At 42.4% G+C, this 18,994-nt stretch overlaps 1 protein-coding gene across 4 annotated transcripts in view; it reads left to right on the top strand.

Annotated features, from left to right (window-relative positions):
- The window catches only part of RAP1GAP2 (RAP1 GTPase activating protein 2), a 1,028,482-nt gene that overhangs the window by 900,403 nt on the left and 109,085 nt on the right, over positions 1-18,994 (top strand). For all 4 annotated transcript variants that reach the window (XM_077294402.1, XM_077294401.1, XM_077294400.1 and 1 more), the window contains 3 exons: positions 9,796-9,828; positions 10,300-10,509; positions 14,995-15,098. In XM_077294402.1, the coding sequence (XP_077150517.1) occupies positions 9,796-9,828; positions 10,300-10,509; positions 14,995-15,098 (347 nt within the window). The remainder of the gene's footprint in view (positions 1-9,795; positions 9,829-10,299; positions 10,510-14,994; positions 15,099-18,994) is intronic.

Below are 18,994 nucleotides of genomic sequence, written 5' to 3'. Positions count from 1 at the left end.
GGATGGGAGAACTACAATACCCAGATAGATTAGCGAAATTAGGATTATTTAGTCTAGAAAAAAGACGACTGAGGGGCGATCTAATAACCATGTATAAGTATATAAGGGGACAATACAAATATCTCGCTGAGGATCTGTTTATACCAAGGAAGGTGACGGGCACAAGGGGGCATTCTTTGCGTCTGGAGGAGAGAAGGTTTTTCCACCAACATAGAAGAGGATTCTTTACTGTTAGGGCAGTGAGAATCTGGAATTGCTTGCCTGAGGAGGTGGTGATGGTGAACTCAGTCGAGGGGTTCAAGAGAGGCCTGGATGTCTTCCTGGAGCAGAACAATATTGTATCATACAATTATTAGGTTCTGTAGAAGGACGTAGATCTGGGGATTTATTATGATGGAATATAGGCTGAACTGGATGGACAAATGTCTTTTTTCGGCCTTACTAACTATGTTATTATGTTACTATGTTACAACCTCACCACCACTACGGCCTCATCATCATCATCTGTTGTACCTATCTATTTCACTGTGCGCCCCACGGCAGGGTCACGGACCGGGGCCTAGCCGCCGTGACAACCCCAGAGCAGAGACTCACAGGCCCGGTACCGGGTACCCCTCGGCCCTGCGGCAGTGGGGGCGCTACATATATATATATATATATATATATATATATATATATATATATATACAGTTAAGTCCATATATATTTGGACAGAAAAAACATTTTTCTAATTTTGGTTATAGACATTACCACAATGAATTTTAAACAAAACAATTCAGACTTTCAGCTTTCATTTGGGGGTATCCACATTAAAATTTTGAAGGTTTTAGGAGTTTCAGCTCCTTAACATGTGCCACCCTGTTTTTAAAAGGACCAAAAGTAATTGGACAATTGACTCCAAGGCTATTTCATAGACAGGTGTGGGCAATCCCTTCGTTATGTCATTCTCAATTAAGCAGATAAAAGGCCTGGAGTTGATCTGAGGTATGGTGCTTGCATTTGGAAGGTTTTGCTGTGAAGTAAACATGCGGTCAAAGGAGCTCTCCATGCAGGTGAAACAAGCCATCCTTAAGCTGCGAAAACAGAAAAAACCCATCCGAGAAATTGCTACAATATTAGGAGTGGTAAAATCTACAGTTTGGTACATCCTGAGAAAGAAAGAAAGAAAGCACTGGTGAACTCATCAATGCAAAAAGACCTGGGCGCCCACAGAAGACAACAGTGGTGGATGATCGCAGAATAATCTCCATGGTGACGAGAAACCCCTTCACAACAGCCAACCAAGTGAACAACACTCTCCGGGAGGTCGGCGTATCAATATCCAAATCTACCATAAAGAGAAGACTGCATGAAAGTAAATACAGAGGGTTCACTGCACGGTGCAAGCCACTCATAAGCATCAAGAATAAAAAGGTTAGACTGGACTTTGCTAAAAAACATCTAAAAAAGCCAGCACAGTTCTGGAAGAACATTCTTTGGACAGATGAAACCAAGATCAACCTCTACCAGAATGATGGAAAGAGAAAAGTATGGCGAAGGCGTGGTACAGTCATGATCCAAAGCATACCACATCATCTGTAAAACACGGCGGAGGCAGCGTGATGGCTTGGGCATGCATGGCTGCCAGTGGCACTGGGTCACTAGTGTTTATTGATGATTAGTGTTGAGCGATACCGTCCGATACTTGAAAGTATCGGTATCGGAAAGTATCGGCCGATACTGGCAAAGTATCGGATCTAATCCGATACCGATACCCGATACCAATACAAGTCAATGGGACACCAAGTATCGGATGGTATCCTGTATGGTTCCCAGGGTCTGAAGGAGAGGAAACTCTCCTTCAGGCCCTGGGATCCATATCAATGTGTAAAAGAAAGAATTAAAATAAAAAATAGGGATATACTCACCTCTCCGGCGCAGCCTGGACTTTACCGCCGTAACCGGGAGCCGTTGTACCTAAGAATGCGCGCTTGAAGGGCCTTAGATGAGGTCACTGCGCTCTGATTGGTCCGTAGCGGTCGCGTGACCGCTACGCGACCAATCACAAAGCCGTGACGTCTTCTAAGGTATTTCAAGCGCTTGAAAGACCTTAGGTGACGTCACGGCTTTGTGATTGGTCGCGTAGAGGTCACGCGACCGCTACGGACCAATCAGAGCGCAGTGACCTCATCTAAGGCCCTTCAAGCGCGCATTCTTAGGTACAACGGCTCCCGGTTACGGCGGTAAAGTCCAGGCTGCGCCGGAGAGGTGAGTATATCCCTATTTTTTATTTTAATTCTTTCTTTTACACATTGATATTAATCCCAATACCGATTCCCGATACAACAAAAGTATCGGATCTCGGTATCGGAATTCCGATACCGGCAAGTATCGGCCGATACCCGATACTTGCGGTATCGGAATGCTCAACACTATTGATGATGTGACACAGGACAGAAGCAGCCAAATGAATTCTGAGGTATTCAGAGCCACACTGTGTGCTCAGATCCAGCCAAATGCAGCCAAACTGATTGGTCGTCGTTTCATACTACAGAAGGACAATGACCCAAAACATAAAGCAAAGCAACCCAGGAGTTTATTAAAGCAAAGAAGTGGAATATTCTTGAATGGCCAAGTCAGTCACCTGATCTCACCCCAATTGAGCATGCATTTCACTTCTGAAAGACTAAACTTCAGACAGAAAGGCCCACAAACAAACAGCAACTGAAAACCACCGCAGTGAAGGCCTGGCAGAGCATCAAAAAGGAGGAAACACAGCGTCTGGTGATGTCCATGAGTTCAAGACTTCAGGCAGTCATTGCCAACAAAGGGTTTTCAACCAAATACTAGAAATTAACATTTTATTTAAAATTATTTAATCTGTCCAATTACTTTTGGTCCCTTTAAAAAACAGGGTGGCACATGTTAAGGAGCTGAAACTCCTAAACCCTTCATCCAATTTTAATGTGGATACCCTCAAATGAAAACTGAAAGGCTGAACTTCAACTGCATCTGAATTGTTTTGTGTAAAATTCATTGTTGTAATGTCTATAACCAAAATTAGAAAAATGTTGTCTTTGTCCAAATATATATGGACTTATCTGCATTTTTCCAATAAATACATTTATTTATGTAAATTTAAAAAAAACAATAAAAGTGCACATATTTGGTATCGCCGCATCCGTAATGACCCGACCTATAAAACTGTCCCACTAGTTAACCCCTTTAGTGAACCCCATAAAAAAACAAGGCAAAAAAACAATGCTTTCTCATCATACCTCTGAACAAAAAGTGGAATAACACGCAATCAAAAAGACGAATGTAAATAAACATGGTACCGCTGAAAACATCATCTTGTCTTGCAAAAAACGAGCTGCCATACAGCGTCATCAGTGAAAAAATAAAGTTATAGCTCTCAGAATAAAGCAATGCAAAAATAATTTTTTTTTTGTAAAATAGTTTTTATTGTATAAAAGCGTCAAAACATAAAAAAAATTATATAATTGAGGTATCACTGTAATCGTACTGACCCGAAGAATAAAGCTGTTTTATCAATTTTATCACACGCGGAATGGTATAAACATCCCACCCAAAAGAAATTCATGAATTGCTGTTTTTTGTTCATTCTGCCTCCCAAAAATCGTAATAAAAAGCGATTAAAAAATGTCACGTGCCAGAAAATGGTACCAATAAAAACATCAACTCATCCTGCAAAAAACAAGACCTCACATGACTCTGTGGGCCAAAATACGGAAAAATTATAGCTCTCAAAATGTGTTGATGCAAAAACTATTTTTGCAATAAAAAGCATCTTTTAGCGTGTGACAGCTGCCGAACATAAAAACCCGCTATAAGGCTGTGTGCACACGTAGCAGATTTTTCACGTTTTTTTTGCATTTTTTCGATATAAAAACGCTATAAAACCGCGAAAAAACCGCTCACATTAAGCATCCTATTTAATAGAATTCAATCCGCATTTTTTGTGCACATGCTGCATTTTTTTCCTGAGCGGAATCGCATTCCGGAAAAAAATGCAGCATGTTCATTAAATTTGCAGAATCGCGGGGATTCTGCACACCTAGGAATGCATTGATCTGCTTACTTCCCGCAGGGGGCTATGCCCACCATGCGGGAAGTAAGCAGATCATGTGCGGTTGGTACCCAGGGTGGAGGAGAGGAGACTCTCCTCCACGGACTGGGCACCATATAATTGTTAAAAAAAAAAAAATTAAAATAAAAAATCATGATATACTCACCTTCGATGGCCCCCGGAGTCTTCCCGCCTCTCAGCGGTGCATGTGGCCGCTTCCGTTCCTATAGATGGTGTGTGTGAAGGACCTGCGATGATGTCGTGGTCACATGACCGCGATGATGTCGTGAGATCACGTGACCGCAATGTCATCGAAGGTCCTGCACTCACACCATCTATAGGAATGGAAGCTGCTGAGGAGATCGGCTGTTTGCCGAATGTGAGTATAACCATTTTTTTTAACTTTTTTTTATTATTTTTAGCATTCTATCTTTTACTATTGATGCTGCATAGGCTGCATCAATAGTAAAAAGTTGGTCACACTTGTCAAACACTATGTTTGACAAGTGTGACCAACCTGTCAATCAGTTTTCCAAGCAATGCTACAGATCGCTTGGAAAACGCTAGCATTCTGCAAGCTACTTATGCTTGCAAAATGCTAGTTTTCTGCGGGAATATGCATGCCAATTCCGCATGCGATATACCCGCGGCAGGAGTTGCAGAATTGCCACAGAAATTTCCGCGGCAATTCTGCAACGTGTGCTCTTAGCCTAAAAAGTAAATCAAACCCCCCTTTATCACCCCCTTAGTTAATGAAAAAAATAAAATAAAAAAAAGTATTTATTTCCATTTTCCCATTAGGGTTAGGGCTAAAGTTAGAGTTAGGGTTGGGGCTAAAGTTAGGGTCAGGGTTGGGGCTAAAGTTAGGGTTAGGGATGGGACTAAAGTTAGGGTTAGGGTTGGGGCTAAAGTTAGGGTTAGGGTTGGGGCTAAAGTTAGGGTTATGGCTAAAGTTAGGGTTAGGGTTGGGACTAAAGTTAGGGTCAAAGTTGGGGCTAAAGTTAGGGTTAGGGCTGGGGCTAAAGTTAGGGTTACGGTTTGGATTAGGGTTAGGGTTGGGATTACGTTTACGGTTCTGATTCGTGTAAGGGTTGGGATTATAGTTAGGGATGTGGTTAGGGTTATGGTTAGGATTAGGATTAGGGGTGTGTTGGGGTTAAGGGTGTGTTGGGCTTAAGGTTGTGGTTAGGGTTGGGATAAGGGTTAGGGGTGTGTTGGGGTTAGGGTTGGCATTAGAATTGGGGTGTTTCCACTGTTTGGCACATCAGGGGCTCTCCAAACGTGACATGGCATCCGATCTCAATTCCAGCCAATTCTGCGTTGAGAAAGTCAAACGGTGCTCCTTCCCTTCCGAGCTCTGCCATGCGCCCAAACAGTGGTTTACCCCCACATATGGGGTATCAGCATACTCAGGACAAATTGGAAGACAAGTTTTGCAGTCCAAGTTTTTCCTGTTACCCTTGTGAAAATAAAAATTTGGGGGCTTAAAAATCATTTTTGTGGGAAAAAAATGATTTTTTATTTTCATGGCTCTGCGTTATAAACTTTAGTGAAACACTTGGGGGTTCAAAGTTCTCACAACACATGTAGATAATTTCCTTGGGGGAGTCTAGTTTCCAAAATGGCATCACTTGTGGGGGGTTTCTACTGTTTCGGCACATCAGTGGCTCTGCAAACGCAACATGATGCCCGCAGACCATTCCATCAAAGTCTGTATTCCAAAACATCACTACTTCCCTTCCGAGCCCTGACGTGTGCCCAAATAGTAATTTTCTCCAACATATGGAGTATCAGCATACTCAGGATAAATTGGACAACAATAATTGGGGTCCAATTTCTCCTGTTGCCCTTGTGAAAATACACAATTGGGGCTAAAAAATGATTTTTGTGGAAAAAAAATGATTTTTTTTATTTTTACGGCTCTGCGTTATAAACTTTAGTGAAACACTTGGGGGTTCAAAGTTCTCACCACACATCTAGATAAGTTCCTTGGGGGGTCTAGTTTCCAATATGGGGTCAATTGTGGGGGTTTCTACTGTTTAGGTACAACAGGGGCTCTGCAAATGCAACGTGACGCCCGCAGATCATTCCATCAAAATCTCCTTTCAAAAACGGCACTCCTTCCCTTCCGAGCCCTGCCATGCACCAAAACGGTGGTTCCCCCCCACATATGGGGTATCAGCGTACTCAGGACATATTGCACAACAACTGTGGGGGTCCAATTTCCCTGGATACCCTTGGGAAAATAAAAAATGAGGGCTAAAAGATAATTTTTGTGGAAAAAAATGATTTTTTTATTTTCATGGCACTACATTATAAACTTTAGTGAAACAATCGGGGGTTCAAAGTGCTCACCACACATCTAGATAAGTTCCTTGGGTGGTCTAGTTTCCAAAATGGTATCACTTGTGGGGGTTTCTACTGTTTAGGTACATCAGGGGCTCTGCAAACGCAACATGACGCCTGCAGACCATTCCATCAAAGTCTGCATTCCAAAACGGCGCTACTTGCCTTCCGAGCTCTGTCATGCACCACATATGGAGTATCAGAGTACTCAGGGCAAATTGTACAACAACTTTTGGGTCCAATTTCTCCTGTTACCCTTGGTAAAATAAAACAAATTGGATCTGAAGTAAATTTTTTGAGAAAAAAAGTTAAATGTTCATTTTTTTTAAACATTCCAAAAATTCCTATGAAGCACCTGAAGGGTTAATAAACTTCTTAAATGTGGTTTTCAGCACCTTGAGGGGTGCAGTTTTTAGAATGGTGTCACTTTTGGGTATTTTCTTTCATATAGATCCCTCAAAGTGACTTCAAATGTGATGTGGTCCCTAAAAAAAAATGGTGTTGTAAAAATTAGAAATCACTGGTCAATTTTTAACCCTTATAACTTCCTAACAATTGGTTCCAGAATTGTGCTGATGTACAGTAGACATGTGGGAAATGTTACTTATTAAGGATTCTGTGTGACATATCTGTGTAATTTAAGGACATGAAAATTCAAAGTTGGAAAATTGCGAAATTTTCAAAATTTTCACCAAAATTCCATTTTTTTTCACAAATAAATACAAGTCATATCAAAGAAATTTTACCACTATCATGAAGTACAATATGTCACGAGAAAACATTGTCAGAATCACCAGGATCTATGGAAGCATTCCAGAGTTATTACCTCATAAAGGGACAGTGGTCAGAATTGTAAATATTGGCCTGGTCATTAACATGCAAACCAAAGGGGATACTTATAGAGTTGACTGAGCCAGCACCTCTCCCATTGCTGAAATCACATTCCTGACCCTGGCTAACACTGAATCTGCATTGGGGCCGGCTGTCAGTCATAGAGTCGGCATCGGTGCTGGTTCAGTCACCACTCTGAGAATACAGAGCAGCAGCTGTAACCACGCCACGACAGTGAGGCTAGCTGTCAGTCAGGGCTGCGGGAGTGGTTACAGCTGCTGCTCTGTACACTTATTGAGGTGACTGAACCAACACCGCCCCATGACTGAAATCGTGTTGATTCTGACTGACACTGGCTTTGCATTGGGGCCGACTGTCAGTCATGGAGGCAGTATCGGCACTGGATCAGTCACCACTCTGAGAATACAGAGTGGTGGTGGTAACCATGCTCCGACAGTAAGAACAGCTGTCAGTCAGGGCTGGGTTGCTGTTACAGCCACTGCTTTGCACACTTGAGGTGACTGAACCAGAGCTGAATGCAGAGCGGCGGCTGTAAATGTGCCCACATACCTGACTGACAGCCGGCCTTTCGGGGGCCTGGATACAGCCGCCGCTCTGCATTCTCAGAGCGGTGACTGAACCAGTGCCGGCTCCACCCCCATGACTGACAGTCGGCCCCAATGCAGAGCCAGTGTCAGTCAGAATCAGGAGCGCTATTTCAGTCACGGGGGTGGTGCTGGTTCAGTCACCTCAATAAGTATACAGAGCGGCAGCTGTAACTGCCCCCCCATCCCTGACTGACAGCCAGCCTTACTGTCAGGTTAAAGCCGCAGCTCTGTATTCTTAGAGTGGTGACTGAACAAGCGCCGCACCCACGACTGAAACAGGGAACGCTGCTGGGGAGAATAAAGTTAATTTTCTCCCGGCAGCGTTAGGCTAAGTGCAGATGCCAGCCAGCATTAAACCGCTACTAACCTGCAGATTAATTCCATATCTGCAGGTTAATATGTTTTTTTCTGTTGACATGTTCCCTTTAAGGACTTTACACTCTCATAGTCACAACAAACATCTGGCTTCTGCATTTTAGCAACTAAACAATGGTCAAGTGGAAAACGCAGCATTGCAAATGCATTGTGCAAGCCTGGCGCTAAGACGCATGCGGACTGCTCTAGGCTGCTGGCATAGCTGCAGTTTTATTTTGCTTGTATAAATGATCGCTCACATTCTTTAGCAAATTGTCTGAATTCCCAGTTCTTTCCTATTGATTTACTTTCAAAATCAACTTGTTCGGATTGTGAATAGTTTGTTTCGCCATCTGGCTTAATAAAAGCTCAACTTTGTTTTACAACGTGCTTCCTGCATCTACAATGTAAGTGAGATTCTACACAGTGGGATATTATATTCTCCGCTGCTCACATCTTTGAGGCATATAAAAGGATGATGAAGAGTCATGTATTATTGAGTCTCAACGCAACACTTCCTAAGTTACAGTAGTTTGGGAGAAAGCGGTAAATTGATTGATAGCACCCATAAATATGCTTTGTTTAGCTTCGCCCACATGATATCTTTTACCATATGCTGCTCTCAATGTCTAGAAGTGAAATGATCTTTTGGTGGAGAAACGCACAGTCATTGTGTAAATGGTATACTGTAGTATCCTTTTATTTGTACCGTAGATCACAATAATATTTTGGATGTTTTTTTGTGGACCATGTCAGTAAGATTCACTTTGCTGTTTATATGGTTAGTGTTTTGAGCAATTGATTACAGGTGAAGTTTTGAAAAATGCTTGGTGAAAAAAAGGAGCACGTCACTGCTTTGAAGTGGCTCCAGATGGAATCGACTCTAAATTAGGCAATGCCCAATCAAAAGTCATTAAAAAACCCTCTCTTCCTAAACCCTCCAGAAATGTTTCACTACCGCTTCAGGAAACGAAAAACTCCCAGAAGAAGGATTGTTTCCTAAAATAGTTTCCAATAGCAAACTTATAATTTTTAACTGCCTCAAAAACTCTATCTGCACTTAGTCTCAGGTTTGAGACTAACGCCTCAACTCATCAAGGTCGGTGTTCATCACGCCAGCCTTGATGAAGGGGTATGGTGGAGTCAGACGCGCCTGATTTATAAAGAGGCGCACACCTTTCAATGAAAGAGGCACGTCTGTAAAGTGGTGTGCACCTCCATGGGCCTTGTCACAAATCTTAAGATTTCTGGGGTAAGGCACTGCTCGTCATCACGAATTAGATGAGCTGTTGCGTCACTCCTATATTCTGCCCATTTTGGTGGAGCTTGGTAAATCTGGTGTGAACAGCCAGCCGGGGATGGCACCAGACTGGTCTATCCCCAGCCAGATCTTCAAAGTATTTGTCTACTGAAACACCAGAGAATGTCAAATAATAATATACGTGGCAGCAATTGTGCAACCAGGCTGCGATTACCGCTGCCCACGATTTGGGCAGCATGAGTTTGTCTGAAAGTTTCCCCTTAGTGACATCTTAAATGTGAAGTTTGGAGTAAACTACATAATGAATTATTCTTTTCTTTTTACAGGATGACTACATACCCTACCCCAGCATTGAGGAGGTAATCCTTTGTATGCCATTTCAAACATTTACTTGTGTTCTTATAACAAGGAAAATAGTGCTAATTTCAGAGTTACAGTTACTTGACTAATTAAGGTAAAATGCTATAAAAGGAGATATTTGTCCTTGTGTTATAGAGAGTTAAGCACTGTAGAAATTGCAATAAACCGATCAGTAGTCTCCGCTATGTCAATGAAGCTCGATACCTCCTCCACCAATATCCAGGTTCTACACCAAACTCTTTATGTCTCACACCGAGTGGTTTAAAACTGTTATTCCTGGGACCCTTGCTTTTCATCTATCTGGTATGAATCGTACGGATCTCTGATGTGCCACCAGAACTTATTCTGTCATTTTTAAATAATTTCTCACAAAGTGCCACAAAGCCATTGGTTTAATGATATTGATTTCCTCTATGAGATGCTACTCAGAAGATGTATGTCTTTTGCCTCTTTCTTCTTCTATATTGTAGATCCTGGAGAAGGACACCTCTTATCCACTTATTATTTTGCCTCAGTTTGGAGGTTATTGGATAGAAGATCCAGAAAATATAAGCACTCCAACATCTTCAGACAGTAGTATATGTGATGAAGAGGAAGAACCCATGAGCCCCAGTACATATGGATACAAACTAGAATATAAAGGTTCAGCTCGGGCATACAGAAAACATTTCTTGGGGAAGGTTTGTGGGTTTTAAATTTTTTAATATCTTGTTTGGGTTTATAGCCTGTATTATAGTCCAGATCTACAATACATTGGCAATTCTGCCATTGACAGTTACATATTTACATTGGTTGAAAAACCTTTCTCCACCAATTGTACATTTTGTCACTAATTTAACTATAGCCCACAATGTTATGTGTATTAAGGAAATCATCCACCCTTTTTTAAAAGCTGTCATAGTGTCAGCCATTACTACGTCTTGTGGTCGGCATTCCACTGTCTGATTCCTCTAACTGTAAAGAACTCTTTCCTATTTATCTCCCAGAATCACCTTTCTTCCACCTGTAATGAGTGTCCCTTGGTCCTTAGTAGTGTCTTTGGAAGGAATAAGTGTGTCCCTTGGTCCTTAGTAGTGTCTTTGGAAGGAATAAGTGTGTCCCTTGGTCCTTAGTAGTGTCTTTGGAAGGAATAAGTCATGTGCAAGTCCTCTGTAATGACTACACACATATTTATACATGTAAATGAGATCTCCTCCGAGGCGTCTTTTTTCTAAGTTAAACAAGCCTAACTTTTCCAACCTCTCAGCATATGAGAGACCTTCCATCACTTTGAGAGACCATCCATCCCAGTTAACAGGTAGGGGATGTTAAGAGATATCAGCTAACAAGCTGAAGTTTCTTGAACTTGGGTTTAGCATTTTAGGGGGTTGTCCACTATCTAGGCAAGACTCTTTTTAAATAAAGTAGTCCTCCTTATAAGATAAAAATAACATATACTCACTTCCTGTACTGGTGCCATGGAATGTCAGGGATGTCGACACTTTATCTCCGTGACATATGAGCCCTGCAGCCAATCAGCAGCCACTGTTAGGTTGAAAAGAAGGAAGTGACTGCACAGCAGCTCAATAGCGGGTGCTAATTGGTTACAGGGCTCACATGACATAATGTCATGCGAGCCCTCGGATAACCGGCATTGACATCACTAGAACTGCACTGTTATGGTAGATCAATAAAATTCTACTAACCCCTTTCTGACCTCAGACGGGATAGTACGTCCGTGGTCAGAACCCCCGCTTTGATGCAGACTCCTGTGGTGAGCCCGCATCAAAGCCGGGACATGTCAGCTGTTTTGTACAACTGACATGTGCCCGCAATAGGGCGGGTGGAATCACGATCCACCCACAGCTATTAACTAGATAAATGCCACTGTAAAATGCTGACAGCGGTATTTAACTAGCACTTCCGGCCATCGTGTTGGAAATGCAGTCATCGCTGACCCCCGTCATGTGATCGGGGGTCAGCGATGCATCAGCATCACAACCAGGGGTCTATTGAAGACCTCTATGGTTATTGATGCCGGATTGCTGTGAGCACCACCCTGTGGTCGGCGCTCAAAACAATGCAGCTATTCTACTACATAGGAGTGATATAAGCATCGCCCCTATGTAGCTGAGCCGATCAGGCTATGCTAGCTTCCAGCCTCCTATGGAGGCAATTGAAGCATGGCAAAAGTAAAAAAAAATTTTAAAAGATATGAAAAAAATAAAAAAATATAAAAGTTTAAATCACCCCCCTTCCACCCTATTCAAAATAAAACAATAAAAAAAATCAAATATACACATATTTGGTATCCCTGTGTTCAGAATCGTCCAATCTATCAATAAAAAAAGGATTAACCTGATTGCTAAACGGCATAGCGAGAAAAAAATTCGAAACACCAAAATTACGGGGTTTTTTGACGTAACATTGCATTAAAATGCAATAACTGACTATCAAAAGTACGCATCTGCAGAAAAATGGTATCATTAAAAATGTCAGCTCGGCATGCAAAAAATAAGCCCTCACCCAACCCCAGATCACGAAAAATGGAGACGCTACGGGTATCGGAAAATTGTACAATTTTTTTTTTTTTTTTTTTAGCAAAGTTTGGATTTTTTTTCCCACTTAAATAAAAAATCACCTAGACATGTTTGGTGTCTATGACCTGGAGAATCAAAATAGCAGGTCAGTTTTAGCATTTAGTGAACCTAGCAAAAAAAGCCAAACAAAAAAAAAGTGTGAGATTGCACTTTTTTTTGCAATTTCACTGCATTTGGAATTTTTTTCCCATTTTATAGTACATGCGATGGTAAAACCAATGGTGTCGTTCAAAAGTACAACTTGTCCTGCAAAAAATAAGCCCTCACATGGCCATATTGACGGAAAAATAAAAAAGTTATGGCTCTGGGAAAGAGGGGAGCGAAAAACGAAAACGCAAAGCCGAAAAAAGCTGGGGTCATGAAGGGGTTAATAAGAAAATCATGACATGTTGTTCAAATTTTGTGGAATTCAGGAAATTGACAAATTTGAGTTATGTGTATGGACCGATCATGGCCAGCTTGGTTCTCAGTTTCTCAGTGTCTTTTCCTTTTAGTGAAGATTTTAATTTGGCTAAAAATCCTTAGCAATGTTTCAAGGATTGTTAAGTGGGTAGTCATTGACTTAATTGACTTATAAGGTGGCTACCTAAAATAAAAGTAGTACTAGAAAAACAGCTTTTACTCGAGTCCCGAAGAAGAGCTGATTGGCATATTTTTTTACTCCAGGAACTGTTAAAAATAAATAAATCTGTGAAAATTCAGGTAAGTTTAACCCCCTTAGATGCAGCAATCAATAGCAGTAGAGGCTTCTAAGCAGTTGGATATCAAGTATGAAAGGGTTTAATGGATGGATTCTGAATGGTCTTCTCTGAAGAAGTCATTTGCATATTGAAATGCAAGGAATAAACCCCTGTTTCATTTAACCTCACTGGGATATATGTATCAATAACTATCAGCAAGCGTGGAAACCGTCCACTAATCCTTTTCATCCTTGATGTCTCATGGTCACTTGCTGACCCGTGGATCTGCTGCATCTGACTTTCTACGTCACATGCTTTCTTAAAAGTTTGAATAGGTGAGTTAAATCTGAGTATATCACCTATCATATCTCTTGGATAAGACCCTATTTTGCACTAATCTCTTCTACAGCTCATTGATTATCTCCACGCAGTTGGATGGGAGCAGATGTGACATCATAGTCCATCTCTCCTTTGCAGCATGATTGTGGAGTGCTGATGGGTTGTGATGGCACCTGTGGGCCTAATTTGTACTATAGATTGTCAAATTGCACAAGACCCAGCCCTCCAGTAGGCTTCTGCTACTTAACATATTGTAAGTAGGTTTTAAGATTTAGAGGACAGATGGAAAGGAGTATGAACACAAGACGGGACAACACAGGGTTTACTCCGTTACCACTGATTAACATAGGTGTACAAAGCATCAACTACTCATTAATATGTTGAATATTGCCTGTTTTTATAGACTTGGGCATGCAATCTTTGTGGTATTAATGACAAAAATTGTATCCATATTGGAAACAATAACTTGTTGATCTTATTGAACAGAATTTTAAAGGAGGGTAGATCATATGTTGAATGTAGAGGTATATACTCCAAGGGCCATAATCTTTATAGTGGTGAATTGCTTTCTATCTATAACTCTTCCTTTTTTATTATAGCCCTAGAAGGAAATAAAGTCTAAGTGCAGGTTCCTGTAAATGACAAAGTGATTAACAATATTGATTGATCCTTTTTAATTCAGGATTTAAAGTAATTTCACATTAATAGTTATTGTATCTTGAGTTGGAAAGGAGTTCCACGTGGACTTCGAATGGCATTATTGGTTCCTATATACCCTCAGGCAACTTTTATAAACTTTATTTGGTTTGCTTCATGAATTTCTTGTGCATTAATAAAGGTCTTTATATCTATCTGGCATGACTTGTGTCTTGGGAATTGAAACAGCTCCAAGGGTCTGAGCACTGTAATCGCTACAGCACAGTTTTGTTATATATGGTTGTGAATAAAGAAATGCCTATAATGATTATATAGAATTATCTGAAAATACTGTTTGTATATAAACTTTTCAAGTGATTCATGAATTTTTCTTTTTAAACACTAGAGGAGATACTTAAGCACTATACCTAAGTACCTAAGCACTAACAGGAAGGCAGTTGCTACCCACCTTCCTGTGGTGCCTGGCACCGTTCTTCGTCAGCACAGAGCGGTCACAGACTTCTGTTGACTTCATGTCAACCGGGTGGCAGTTTCTTTTCTTGTTGACAGTGTGGGACTACTGACTTCTGGTGTTATGCCGATTGACAGCCGACTCCTCGCTGCCTAATTGGGAGAAATTGGCTGTCAATCAGCATGATGCCAGTAGTCCCACTCTATCAACAGGAAGAGTTACTGCTGCTCTGCTGACATGGAGCAGCTGAATCTCTGGCAGGAGCGGTCAATGACCTGCGTCTGGTATAACAGGCAGGTAGTTGCCTCTGTTTGCAACTGCTTGCCTGTTAATGATAAGGCCATTTTTTTAAATTCCTGGATATCCCTTTTAATTTGATTTAACTACAAAAACTAAATTCAGTTCTTCTGCAATGTTGAATAAGTCTCAATAAACATGATGTGTTTGTCTTGATTTTAGGACCACCTAAATTTTTACTGCACTGGAAGCAGCCTTGGGAACTTGATTCTTTCAATTAAATGTGAAGAAGCCGACAGCATAGAATATTTAAGAATTATACTCAGGTGTGTAAAATGGATGTATTGGCGCTGTCTCAAATATAAAAATTGCTAAAGGAGATGTATTCACACGTTATGCTCAAATTCATTTTGACTTTAGAGTGTTAGCATGTAGTAGCCTGACTGGCAGTCGCACACAGATGTCATTTCAGCAGCTTTAGTCACAGGAAGCTGGATGGTTTTGAAAATATCACAAAAGGCAAAAAGTATGGCTTGAACAGAGGAACGCAAATAGTATTAGGAATGGGGGTTGACACTTGTGACAATTTACTGACGCTTGCGTTTGGTCTGCTGCACTGGCGGTCACTGTCATGAATCCCAATGGCTAGGGATAGCAAGGGACAAGCAAAGTAATACAAAATATCGGACGAGCTCTAGGGTGATGGAACCTGGGCTGACCGCTGCCATACGCCTGACAAACGCAACTAGAGATAGCCAGGGAGCGTGCCTACGTTGGTTCTAGACGCCACGCACCAGCCTAAGAGCTAACTAGTACTGCAGAGAAAATAAAGACCTCACTTGCCTCCAGAGGAATGAACCCCAAAAGGTATAGTTGCCCCCCACATGTATTGACGGTGAAATGAGAGGAAGGCACACACATAGAGATGATATATATAGGTTCAGCAAATTGAGGCCCGCTGTAAACTAGAAAGCAGAACGATACAAAAGGGGTCTGAGCGATCAGCAAAAAACCCTAATCAAAAAACCATCCTGAGATTACAAGAACCCATGTGCCAACTCATGGCACATGGGGAGAACCTCAGTCCACTAGAGCTACCAGCTAGCATAGAGACATAATAAGCAAGCTGGACAAAAAAACCAACAACTGAAAATCAGCACTTAGCTTATCCTGAAAGATCTGGGAGCAGGTAAGCAGGAACCAAACAGAGCACATCTGAATACATTGATAGCCGGCAAGGGAATGACAGAAAGGCCAGGTAAAATAGGAAACACCCAGCCTCTGATGGACAGGTGGAAACCAAAGGCCGCAACCCACCAAAGTCACCCAGTACCAGCAGTAACCACCAGAGGGAGCCCACAAACAGAATCCACAACAGTACCCCCCCCTTGAGGAGGGGTCACCGAACCCTCACGAGAACCCCCAGGGCGATCAGGGTGAGCTCTATGGAAGGCGCGGACCAAATCAGTCGCATGAACATCGGAGGCGACCACCCAGGAATTATCCTCCTGACCATAACCCTTCCACTTAACCAAATACTGGAGTTTGCGTCTGGAAACACGAGAATCCAAGATCTTCTCAACAACATACTCCAATTCTCCCTCCACCAGCACCGGAGCAGGAGGCTCGACCGAAGGAACAACGGGCACCTCATACCTCCGCAACAACGACCGATGGAACACATTATGAATAGCAAACGATGCTGGGAGATCCAAACGAAAAGATACAGGGTTAAGAATCTCCGAGATCCTATAAGGACCGATGAACCGAGGCTTGAACTTAGGAGAAGAGACCTTCATAGGGACAAAACGAGAAGACAACCACACCAAATCCCCAACAAGAAGTCGGGGACCCACGCGGCGACGGCGATTAGCAAACTGCTGAGTCTTCTCCTGAGATAACTTCAAATTGTCCACCACCTGGTTCCAAATCTGATGCAGCTTGTCCACCACCACGTCCACTCCAGGACAATCCGAAGACTCCACCTGACCAGAGGAAAAACGAGGATGAAACCCCGAATTACAAAAAAAAGGAGAGACCAACGTGGCAGAACTAGCCCGATTATTAAGAGCAAATTCGGCCAGTGGCAAAAAAGCAACCCAGTCATCTTGATCAGCAGAAACAAAACACCTCAAATAAGTTTCCAAGGTCTGATTAGTTCGCTCCGTCTGGCCATTCGTCTGAGGATGGAATGCAGACGAGAAAGACAAATCAATGCCCATCTTGGCACAAAACGTCCGCCAAAATCTAGACACAAACTGGGATCCCCTGTCAGAAATGATATTCTCCGGAATCCCATGCAAACGAACCACGTTCTGAAAAAATAAAGGGACCAACTCAGAGGAGGAAGGCAACTTAGGCAAGGGCACCAAATGAACCATCTTAGAAAAGCGGTCACACACAACCCAGATAACGGACATTTTCTGTGAAACCGGGAGATCAGAAATAAAATCCATGGAAATGTGCGTCCAAGGCCTCTTCGGGATGGGCAAGGATAACAACAACCCACTGGCCCGAGAACAGCAAGGCTTAGCTCGAGCACACACTTCACAAGACTGCACAAAGGTACGCACATCCCTAGACAAGGAAGGCCACCAAAAAGACCTGGCCACCAAGTCTCTAGTACCAAATATTCCAGGATGACCAGCCAACACAGAAGAATGGACCTCGGAGATGACTCTACTGGTCCAATCATCCGGAACAAACAGTCTTTCTGGTGGACAACGATCCGGTTTATCCACCTGAAACTCCTGCAATGCACGTCGCAAGTCTGGGGATACGGCGGACAATATTACCCCATCCCTAAGGATACCAGTAGGCCCAGAGTCTCCAGGAGAGTCAGGCACAAAACTCCTGGAAAGAGCATCTGCCTTCACATTCTTTGAACCTGGCAGGTATGAAACCACGAAATTGAAACGAGAAAAAAACAACGACCAACGAGCCTGTCTAGGATTCAAACGCCTGGCAGACTCAAGGTAAATGAGATTCTTGTGATCAGTCAAGACCACCACACGATGTTTAGCACCCTCAAGCCAATGACGCCACTCCTCAAATGCCCACTTCATGGCCAAAAGCTCCCGATTACCCACATCATAATTGCGCTCGGCGGGCGAGAATTTTCTAGAGAAGAATGCACATGGCTTCATCACCGAGCCATTAGAACTTCTCTGTGACAAAACCGCCCCCGCTCCAATCTCGGAAGCATCAACCTCAACCTGAAAAGGAAGTGAAACATCTGGCTGACACAACACAGGAGCAGAAGAAAACCGGCGCTTAAGTTCCTGAAAGGCCTCCACGGCCGCAGGAGACCAATCAGCAACATCAGCACCCTTTTTAGTCAAATCAGTCAAAGGTTTAACAATACTGGAAAAATTAGCAATGAACCGACGATAAAAATTAGCAAACCCCAAGAACTTCTGAAGGCTCTTAACAGATGTAGGTTGTGTCCAGTCACAAATCGCCTGAACCTTGACGGGATCCATCTCAATAGTAGAAGGAGAAAAAATGTACCCCAAAAAAGAAATCTTCTGGACTCCGAAGAGACACTTTGAGCCCTTCACAAACAGAGAATTGGCCCGCAGAACCTGAAACACATTCCTGACCTGTAGAACATGAGACTCCCAGTCATCAGAAAACACCAAAATATCATCCAAATAGACAATCATAAACTTATCCAGATATTCACGGAAAATATTGTGCATAAAGGACTGAAAGACTGACGGAGCATTGGAGAGTCCAAAAGGCATTACCAAATACTCAAAATGGCCCTCAGGCGTATTAAATGCGGTTTTCCACTCATCACCCTGTTTATCCGCACCAGATTATACGCACTGCGAAGATCTATCTTAGTGAACCACCTAGCCCCCTTAATGCGAGCAAACAAATCAGTCAATAATGGCAATGGATACTGATACTTGACTGTAATCTTATTCAGAAGGCGATAATCTATACAAGGCCTCAGGGAACCATCTTTTTTTGCCACGAAAAAAAAACCTGCTCCCAGAGGGGACGAAGATGGACGAATATGTCCCTTTTCCAAGGACTCCTTAATATAATTCCGCATAGCAGTATGCTCTGGCAGTGACAGATTAAATAAACGACCCTTAGGGAACTTACTGCCAGGAATCAATTCTATAGCACAGTCACAATCTCTATGCGGAGGGAGCGAATTGAGCTTAGGCTCCTCAAAAACATCCCTATAGTCAGACAAAAACGCAGGGAT

The sequence above is a fragment of the Ranitomeya variabilis genome, chromosome 3 (assembly GCF_051348905.1).
Source record: "Ranitomeya variabilis isolate aRanVar5 chromosome 3, aRanVar5.hap1, whole genome shotgun sequence".
Taxonomy (NCBI): Eukaryota; Metazoa; Chordata; class Amphibia; order Anura; family Dendrobatidae; genus Ranitomeya; species Ranitomeya variabilis.
This window is presented reverse-complemented; position numbering and strand designations above follow the sequence as displayed.